This window comes from Antrostomus carolinensis, unplaced genomic scaffold (genome assembly GCF_000700745.2).
Source record: "Antrostomus carolinensis isolate BGI_N321 unplaced genomic scaffold, ASM70074v2 scaffold3450, whole genome shotgun sequence".
Taxonomy (NCBI): Eukaryota; Metazoa; Chordata; class Aves; order Caprimulgiformes; family Caprimulgidae; genus Antrostomus; species Antrostomus carolinensis.
Window position 1 is genome coordinate 64,829 of NW_010290424.1, and position 10,288 is coordinate 75,116.

The 10,288-nt window shown below is 37.0% G+C and overlaps 2 protein-coding genes across 2 annotated transcripts in view; both read left to right on the forward strand.

Annotated features, from left to right (window-relative positions):
• Positions 1 to 278, forward strand: part of TMPRSS7 (transmembrane serine protease 7) — a 32,680-nt gene extending 32,402 nt beyond the window's left edge. Inside the window, exon 16 of the mRNA XM_029086256.1 lies at positions 39 to 278. Within this exon, the coding sequence (XP_028942089.1) occupies positions 39 to 209 (171 nt within the window). The 3' untranslated portion in view covers positions 210 to 278. The remainder of the gene's footprint in view (positions 1 to 38) is intronic.
• Positions 279 to 2,054: 1,776 nt separating this feature from the next.
• LOC104528886 (suppressor of tumorigenicity 14 protein) overlaps positions 2,055 to 10,288 on the forward strand; it is a gene marked incomplete at its 3' end in the record, with an annotated part of 18,970 nt that continues 10,736 nt past the window's right edge. The window contains 9 exon segments of the mRNA XM_010173037.1: positions 2,055 to 2,135; positions 2,468 to 2,636; positions 3,343 to 3,467; positions 4,367 to 4,434; positions 5,437 to 5,618; positions 5,715 to 5,753; positions 6,525 to 6,741; positions 7,733 to 7,872; positions 9,380 to 9,477. Coding sequence (XP_010171339.1) covers positions 2,055 to 2,135; positions 2,468 to 2,636; positions 3,343 to 3,467; positions 4,367 to 4,434; positions 5,437 to 5,618; positions 5,715 to 5,753; positions 6,525 to 6,741; positions 7,733 to 7,872; positions 9,380 to 9,477 — 1,119 coding nt within the window.

A 10,288-nucleotide genomic window follows, 5' to 3' on the forward strand; every position in this document is an offset into this window, starting at 1 on the left:
GTATTGTAAACACATACAATTCAATATGTTCTTTTTAGGGTGATTCTGGTGGACCATTGTCATGTCAAAGCAACAGAGATGGAAAATGGTTTTTGACTGGCATTGTTAGCTGGGGTTATGGATGTGGAAGACCAAATTTCCCTGGTGTCTACACCAAAGTGTCAAATTTTGCACCGTGGATTCGCAAATATGTGCCTTCAGTCTTGTAACTTGACAATTATTTTGCTGGAATAAAACATGTCCTGGATATCTTCATTAAAAAATCATGTTTGGTAAAACTGTTCAGTGGTGGAAATTCTTTGCACGTCTCCCTGCTGACTCAGTATTTGATTCTGGAGTACACAGATGGAAGTAACAATTACCCTTTTGTCAGACCTTGGTGAAAGAGGAAGAGACTGATCTTGTGCTGGTGGTTCTATGCAGATGTCTAGAGACACAGGAGAAGGTGCAGTAATAAACTTCTGGCACTTTGTGTTCATTTTCCAGGCACCAGCTAAATGCATGTGCAATCATCTGTTGGGAAGCTGAAGAAACAACTGACCATCTAGAGACAGAGCTCTAGATGTGCATGGCCCAATATGCTAGTGCCTGTGAAGTAGCAATCATCTGTTAGTACTCTTGCAAATACTACTTTCCCCACCTCCTCCAGCAAGAAAACCTGATAGAGAGAGGGAGAAGAGATATGGTAGAAAGTGAACTCGATTCTCTCAAATCCATAGAGCCCTCATTTTTAGAGATCAGAAGTTCTGCAGTTAAGCGTGGAAGAAAACATTATTCCTTCTTATTCCTTCTCCAACTTCCATTTAAATTAACTGCATGGTTTGGTGCCCCTAACTCCTTTATTTCCTGCCTTAATTTTCCCATATTCAAGGTAATTCAGAGTTCATCCACTTGAGAATTTGAATTCTTTATCTGCAGGCAATCTTAACAAGATAAGTATGTATGGTGAAGTGTGTTACTGCAATTACCTTGTCCTTGCCCAAATAAAACTGATGCTTCTACCCTCTGAGAGGTATTTTAAACTGCTATTTTATTAGGTTCTCTGACTGTATGTAGTTTAAAAATAATCCTGATCTAATTTTTAGAGATGATGCAGAAGGGGTTTTATTTTCTCTAGGCTATTTCTGTGGGTTTCCTCTCCATGAAGGAGGGAGCAAAGTATCAGTCAATGAGCAGGTTGTGTGTGTGGCAGAGACAGGCCATTGGAAAAAAGAGGACTTGAACAAAGTGGTGCATCTACAGTTGTAGTTTGCATTCCTGAGCTGTGAGGATTGCCTTGCAATTAATCCCTTTTGTGCTTTCCATGTGATCGATGTTGGAGTTGGTTTGTTCTCTTTTTGTTTTCTGGAGCTGAAGTTTCTTGGGCCTGTTCTGTTTTTCCAGGTTTTGTTCTTTGTGTGTGCTCTGTCTCTCTCTCTCTCCTCACATATAAAATATCTTATTTCCTCACACACATCCTCGATTTTCTTATTTTACATGCAGAGTACCCTGAACTTGTTGGCTTGCTGACTTAGAACTGTTTTTAATTGCAAACAGGATACGTGAACGTGAATTGCTTTGCAATTATGTTTATTCTGTGGTACTGGCTTGAGGCTGGAAACTTCAGATAGTCTGTGGAATTGTGCATTTCTTCTTTCTTATAAGTATTCTTGTGGATTCCAGCAGGTGTTCGTTAGAAGTTGCATCATTTACCTTGCTCTGGGACTTTTTACCTGTCAATTACTTGCACGTTTTTTGCTTTGTGTCATAAATTATTTCCTATTCTTGTATTTCTGAAAGAAGTGGGTAGCTGATCTGTTTTCAGATGGTGAGATGCATATCCTACTTTACCAGTTAGGGAAACAAAGAGTTACAGTGATGGTAACTTTTCCTCCCCACCTTCTTTGATTGCAGATCAGCTGGCTCCAGCTTCAAGTAGTATGGCAAAGGTGAAATGAGAGAAGCCTGGTGTGCATGGCGGGGCGCGCAGTACGCTATGCTGGGTTATGTTTGAGGAATGAGGTTCATTTAGGACTTTGTTATTAGGTTTGTCAGAAGGCATTTGTCAAGACATCATGATACGGGCTTTGCCCTCCAGCTGGGTTTCTGTGTGCAGCGTATCAGCTCCATACCACTCTGAGCAGACTGCAGGGCAGGTAAGAGACATCAGTTAAGCTTTACAGTAGGAATAGAGTAAATGATCTCTCTGCCCACTCTGGTGTGTATTGACCTTTGCTTCTTCATATGCAAATTGCTTCTAACTAAAATAATAGCAATTTTCCCTCCTACTTACATAGCTTGAAATGCATGCCACAAACAAACAGCCAAGAAATACGTGGGTTTCATGTGTGACATAGCTGATAACATGAAATATATCATCTCAGTTTAAACCTTTTTGAAAACTAAAAGGGCAAATATACTAAAACATGGTAAAATAGCTCTTCTTTTGTTGTTTTACTAATTTATGCCTTCCCATGTCCTTCTCTAGGAAAGTCTACATATTCACTACTGCCCATCCTACCAAGAAGGCTTGTGTCAAAAGTGCTGTTTCTTCAAATGGATGAGGTTGTGTTTCTGGAAAAGATGGCTTCTAGGAATATTACTTATAGTTTCTTTAACAGTTGCAGTAATCATGCTAGTCCTGCATTATTTGTTCTGTAAGTGTGTCCTGGTTTTGCTAGGATAGAGTTAATTTTCTTCTTAGCAGTTAGAAGTTACTCCCAAGCATGGTTTGGATGGGGTAGGTCCTTTGCACTGTGTGAATGATGAGTATGAAAAGCTCTGCACTAAGCAGCTAAGCACATAATGCATGTATAAAGACTTTCCCTTCTCCTTAATGTCTTTGCTAAGACAACAAAATGTATAATAATTAGTGGTTGATAGTTGTACAAGAATAATGAAGGTCTGTATTTAACCTCTAATTTTTTTTCTCTGCTTTTGGATACCATCATTATTGCAACTGTCATCTTTCCCAAAAACCTATAGATATTAACAGTCTACTATTAACTTTTTCAAAACAGAATGGGTACCTAATTTATGTACACTTATTCTTAGAGCTCAACTTATAGCATTAAAATAATCTCTCTCCAGGAGTATAGTGCTGCAAAAAATGGATTTTTAACAATTAAAACTTGCTAGTATAAATTCCTGTCTGAACCTGTACCTCAGCTCTCTCCTTCCCTTCTGGGCATTATTCTATCAATGGGACTGACTCAGCATTCTAGTTATTATCCCGTGTTTCTCTTAAAAACTAATGCCTACTGGTGCCAAGGACAAATGCTTCTGGAAGCTTTTCCCTAATGTTCTTAGGTGTGCTAGATTTTAATCCTTTTTTTTTTTTTCTTTCTTTTTTTTTTCCCTCAGCTCCAGCTTTCTCCTTTATTTATATCGGGGGAAGCGTAGAAATTCTTAATTTGACTTATACAAATGACCTCAATGATCCAAAGTCACAGAAATTCCTCTTGCAAGCAGAAGCAATCCAAAATTATGTAAGTATAGCAATAACTTAAAAATATTTATTACAGAATCAGATTGGGAATACAGAGAAGATTTCAGTAAGTCACAAACTTATTTTCTTCAAAAGAGTAAGTTTAAAACTAGTAAGTGCCTCAGCAGTGTACAGCTTTAGGAATGTATCTAGGCTTCTGGGGATGTGTGCCTCAAAGTAAGGCCAATATTTCCTAGGTAATAAAACCTGATGGTTTCAAGGTTATGGACAAAGTGTTCTTCTTAAAGGAATTAGGATTGTGGTTTTTGTTTTACTTTACTCAGACAATCTTCCTTGTTATATTTTTCTCTTTGTTCTTTTTAAAAAATATTGCCCAAATTCAATCCTTAACTTTGTTTTGCTTTGTTTTCCCTTATTTCCCACAACAACGCTTGCTTTCTTGCACTTCTTACGTGAGCTCCTATTTGTGAGATCAATACAGTTTCCTGGGTGCATATGAACAGCAGTTTTCAACACAAAGCACTTCTTTGTTAGACTGTATTTCCCCAAAGACCTAATCTAGTGTCTCAAAGCTGCTTTGTGCACAGCCAATACAAGTTGTTCATGTCCAGATCATATGCCAGAAATTCAAAGATGGAAATAAAAATATAAATGTATTCATAAAAGCTTGTTTTTCATGACTAGTTATCAAAAGTTATCTCAATGGTCTTGAAATGTGATGTGACTTAAGTAATTTTTTTTTTAAAGTCTATATGAGCGTACATTTATGATCCTTATCTGATATATTTTGTGAAAATGATGGATAGTGCTTGTGATACGGGAGGGAAGTGAGGAAGGGTAAAGGGAGAAATAAGACAAATACTTTATAACATAACAGACTATATTGACATTAAAATGTAATACCTTTTACATTTTCTTTTTTCATTACTGAACTGTCAGTTTGCAGAATCGTATGAGTCTTCCTCCTGGGGAAAGTACTACATGAAGTCTGTAGTAGCTGCTTTCAGGTAGGTTCAGTATAAATCTAAGATATTAAATTGTGTTGGTCTTATCTTTTTTTCATGCATTTTAAATTAGTTATCTGGAAGAATATGCAGATCTCTCTAACAGGGAATGAAAAATGCAGAAATGTACTTAAGTATGTGAGCTAAGAGCTAAGCTAACGCTGCAATTTCTGTCTTGCCCTGAAGAACTGGTGATAGAAATGAAGTCTGATTAATTGTGCCTTGGTTTACGGATTGCTTTGTAGTCTATTCATCTGTGTTTGATTTTTGAAATCATAGTTCAATAGGGTTTTTTTCTCTACCACTTGCAGAATCTTATTTTGGTTTTGTTTGTTTAAATGAAGTTCCTTTTAAACTTCTCAAAACAAAACCTAAAGGTATAATTTTGGGCAGAACACTCTCCTTAAGCTCCTGGTAAGAAATATAAATATATTGAGCAGATGACATTGAAAACTTCTGAAAGGTTAATCCATAGGGTATTTTGAAAGGAAGAGTGTGATGGACTGTCTCTGAATCACTTAAGTAATATTTTGTATATGCACACATACAGATTATTTATTTTAACAAGAACTGTGTGAAATGTTATACCAATGTATGGGCATAAAATTATACTGTCATATAGTGTGGAACTCAATGAAAAATATTAAGAAAAATGTGTCTAGAACTGTAATGTGGTCTTAAAAGTGTATAATTATGCATCAGGGATGCAACCATCTAATTCTGTAAAAATTATTGCAAGGATTTTCTATGAGGTGTAGTTTTCAGCCTCAGCGTGTTACTGTTTAAGCAGCATATTTTTGAATTATTTCTGCTGTGTAGAAAAAGCAATTATTAAACAAGAAAGCTTTTTGCCGCTGTGTTCAGCTACAACTTTTCACCCAGCACTTCAGCTGGCTATGAAACTGTGTGAACCAAAAATGCAGACTAGAGGAAAGCATGTTCAAAATACTAATTAGAATGTATTTATGATGTGGGGTTTTGTTTGTTTTTTTTTCCCCTCCACAGTGAAGGAGAATCTGGACTCCGAGCTTACTACTGGAATATATTCTGGGCACCACAATATATGGTTGCTTCTCTTAAAAAATTAACCCCAGTGGAACAAAAAGAAATCAGTCATAAACAGGCAGCTCATATGTTCAATTCTTCTGGGGAGGAAGATTTTGATCTTGTTACAATGGAGCTTTTTGGTAACAATGTACTTGTCATTTAATACCTATTCTGTCTAGTTTTCTTTCTCCAATTTGTGTCTTTGGCTTGTGCAGCTGATAGTTATTAAATTTCAGTTTCAGATTCCACAGAGTATGAAGTGATGCTAAAATCAGGTAATTATTCTTCAATTCCACTTTGGGGAAAAAAAAAAAAATTCTTGTAACAAAAAAAAATGTTTGTTTCCCCATTATTCTTTTATCTGTAGGACCTACAAACTAAACCAGACTAAGGATCTCCCTGGCCTGGGCTTCAAATAAAGGCTGAGACAAAAATGCTTTACAGCTTTAATTCTGATGTTCTGACAAGAATGGTTAAAATTGAATAGTTCCCACTAAATTGTGATGAGCTGTGGCTCCTTTTCTTGACATTTTTCAAAAAGCTACTATATAAAATTATACACCATTTATTTGCCTTGTGATTATATAACTTGGTTATTCGCAGTGATCAGTCAAATACTGTAGAGCTTTAGTTCCCTTTGCTTGGTTTTCTCCATATCTCTTGAAGCACACTTCAAGATTGGCTTCATATTCTCAGTGTTCTCATTGCATGGAGAGGGGTGAAGAGAAAATGGCAAAGGAAGCAGTAGGTTTCAAGTAGAGAAGGTAGCAGTTGGAGCCAAGTTCCCTCCTGCTTGCTAAGTGTATGATGAGCCGATGGTGCTGAGGTGTTGCGCTTCCTTGGCCAGAACAGGGAAAGAAGGTGATGCAGTCTGGTAGGGAAAAGGGAATAGAGTTGTAAAAGTACAGGAAGAGAAGATTTAGAGTAGTCAAAAAGTGTGGGTAGGTGATTGTTGCCGCCTCTTCTGAAATTTTACCCAATAACTTAATTTATCTTTCAACTTAACAGTTTTTTCAGCCACTGATCTAGCTTCTTTTGTATACCAGTATCCTTTGACCTGTATGCCAAGCCAGGTAACAACAGGACTCTAACTCTGATGAATCCCAAAAAGTCTTTTTATCAATGGAGACTGCGAATTCCCTCTAACTGTGTGGTGAGACTGGTAGTTATCACTTTGCATGGTGTTACTCCAGAGAGCTGTGCATCCCACCACTTATCAGCATACGATTTCCTTCTTCCTCTGCAGAACAAGATCATTACAAGGTATGATAGCACAGAACAAAGATGTTTTATTAAGCTGTACAGAAACTCTCCGAAACTGTCATGATATCAAAAAGATATCAAAAAGGCTTCCAAAATGTAAGACTCCAAATACAACTTAATTAAAAATTCTTGTGTAAGGCTATAAAAATATCTTCCATATTATTCCCCCCAATGAATAATAAATTCCTGTGGGTTTTATTCTACATTATGACTAATTTTGACTGGTTTCAATTTCATCCCGTTACTGTCACAACTCAAAAAGATACAGATTTTAATTTTTTTAGCATATTGTATTCTATTTATTTTAGAAAACATATGTTTTATGGAAGCCCAGTCACAGGAAAATCTTTGTTCATAACAGGGGTGTTGTGTCTATGGGAAGCTCCGTCCCCAGAGTCACTGTGCAGTCTATTTGCATAAGTGAGATCAGACAATCTTGTAACCTTCAGTGGCCACACTGCTCCCACTTTTCAGAGTCAAGTTTCATGTATGGATATGTTATTCACCATGAACCTGTCTTCATTAACAAAATAAATAAGGAAGTTTCAGAATCTGAGGATGGATCATTTCAAGGAGGAACTTTTGGGGTTATTCCAAGAACTTTTAGGAAGACGCTAGCTGAGTGTGCAGATTCATTTAGCAGCGTCTGAAAAACACTTATTTAGTAGTGCTTTAACATATTTCAAGTGAGTATGTAGCCCTCTCAGCTCTGTTAAGACTTTTGTAACTCTCCTTATGCAACAAGGTACAAGAGCTTGCTGTGATGTTCACCCTGAGCGACTCAGCCTCAATGCTAGGAAACTCTTGCATCTCATGTAGTATCAATTGAGTGGAACAATAAAAAGGAAGTGGTAGCCAGGGGAATACTTCTGAAACACAAGTGACTTGATCAATGTTGCTTCTACCCAGTTTCTCAGCAAAGATTACTGGAAAGTGGGATTTTTTTTTTTTAATTTTTTTTTTTATTAATCCAATTTTGATAATATTTCAGATGGTGTGGACCTGGGGTCTGGACTCCTCCTGTTGTACGCTTAACTTCATCAAGTAATGTAATGTTGCTCACCTTCTCACTGGACCGAAGAGAAGAAAGCAACATATTGAAAGCTCACTTTCAAGCCATTCCTAAAATCAGTAAGTAATGAAAAGAAACAACTGTATGATGTAAGCACAGTAGTTCCTCTCGTTGCCTCAAAAAAAGGTAATATTGACTGAACATATTTTGGGAGGGCTGGGGGGTAATGTTGGCCTATAAGTCAGGGAGACTTATAAAAGAGAGAGAGAACTGAACAGAGAATAGAGATTATCCTTTGGTCTGGGAGAATTTTTGTCTTCTTGATTATTACTCAAGCCATCTTTCCCAGACACTGATCTTACTGCATGTGTAACACTGGAGCAGCCAGCCACATAGATAGCACGACAGGCACTGTATGTCTAGCCAAAGCTGGAGAGCCCCAGTGACAGAGCAGCACTTTTAGCAGTTTTGGCAATCTATCCTCAGCTTGGGGAATGTATTTTTAATGAAAACAGTAAACAAAAGCAAACACTTACTTGTAATATGTCTTTGATCCTTTTCTGAAAGCACTGCTCAGTGTAGTTAACTGCATAAGAAAAATGAATTCAAGACCCAAAAAATATATATTCCAAACCTATGGAGTACTATGAATTTTGTAGGATTTCTGGGTAATTAGTGAAATATTTTGAATAATGATAACCATACTATACATACATAGTATATATATATATATCTGTGTGTGTATATATATACATAAAATATCCAGGACACATAAAGGTTTCACAAGTGAAAGTTCAGCCACAGTTGTTTGGTAAGGTCTAAGTGAAAGAATCTTGACAATTAAGCAAGTGACTATTGTGGAACAAATTACAGGGGATAGCATGTGGGTGAACTTCTCCAAAGCTTTACACATTTTGGCTTATGTCTTTGTTGGATGCTGCTTAGGCAAATACTCACCATTGCACATTGCAAATTACGATTTCTTCATTGTTCTGAAGGTGGGCACTCCAAACGATGCATAACCCAGGTTTTGCCATGATATTTTGCTCTTTTCAAAATCGTCTTCATTTCTATTATATTCATGCTCGCATTTACTATGTTACCTGAAGGAAACCAAGAACACTAAGGATTTGATATCTAGGAGAGTTCTTGGCAGAAAATAAAACCACAAAGATATTGTTCAAATGTGGCATGAATTTTCAGACTGAGAACTGACACAAAAACTTCTTGGTTTATGTTAAATTAATTAGAGGTTTCACTCTATCGGGCTAATTGATTTTTAATTTTTGAAAATGTCTACTGAAAGGTAAGAAGGAAAATGGAAGGGGGAGGTTTGTTGTGTCCACATTTAATTCCTTCTTCCACTTACCATGAAAAAATGATTTTTAAAAAAACTCCAAGCTTAACCTTAACTGTAATTTGATCCAAAAAAAAGAGAAAATCAGAGTGATGGGGAAGAGGAAGTAATATGATTTTCTACTAATATAAGCAAAACCTGAGTTTAATGCTGTCACAACCCATCCTTCTATCTCTGTACATAGAGAAGGGTCCTAGCAAGTGAAGTAGGCTCTGCGCTTTAGCCCAGCTGAGATAACTATGTTCCTTGCTGATATATTTCTCTCCCAGTGTGTGGTGGTCATTATATTTCCTGGAATGGGACACTGAGTTCCCCCTATTACCCAAGTTATTACTCACCAAACATTGACTGCAGCTGGATCATCAGAGTAAGTGCTGGGAACTCTTCTGAGTAATGATGACTTTGCTTTATGCGATATAGATATAGACATAAAATTGGAGAAATGGCTTTCAATGTGGGTGAAATGAAGGGAAAACATACTAAGACCACTGCACATGACTTCTTCTCAGGCACTCATTTATTTCCTGTCCTATGTACAAGTGCCAGTTATGGAGGGAAGTGAAGGAAACATTGTCAGCTTTCAAAAGGTTAATTATTTTTAATGACAGAAAAAAAGTGATGGGTAAGATGATAAGTCCTAACAGCCAGAGAAAATCACTAATAGTCAGGGCTTTGCTTCTATGTCAGAAAGAAAAAAATGGTCATGTAAATCATGCCTTATGTGATGCAGACCATACTGCATTTCCTTGAACTCTGCAGAAACAGGTCCTTCCCTCGCTCAGAAATTCAGCTCTCGATTTCCAGCAAGCCCATTAGCAGGACTTAGAATCTGCTCATGATTTCCACCAACTTTCTGGTATGTTTATCTGTTGCTTCATTAGCATTTCACTTCTATTTTTTTACTTTCCTGGAAAAGGATGGTCTTCATGTCTTGGAGTTGGTAAGAGTTTCTATCTTTCACCTGTTCAATGAAAATTATTAGCAGATTGTAGCACAAAACTCTCACCTATATGGAGGAAAGGGAAGAAAAAGGCTTTCTAAAATAAAGAGGTCATAGCTAACACAGTTGAGTGACCAGCTTCCATAGATATCTTAAATCTCTTATTTGACCTACACTTACAGGTGGCAGTACAAACATAACATGAACCTCAGATACAGTGCTTTTTGTCAGCTGCAGG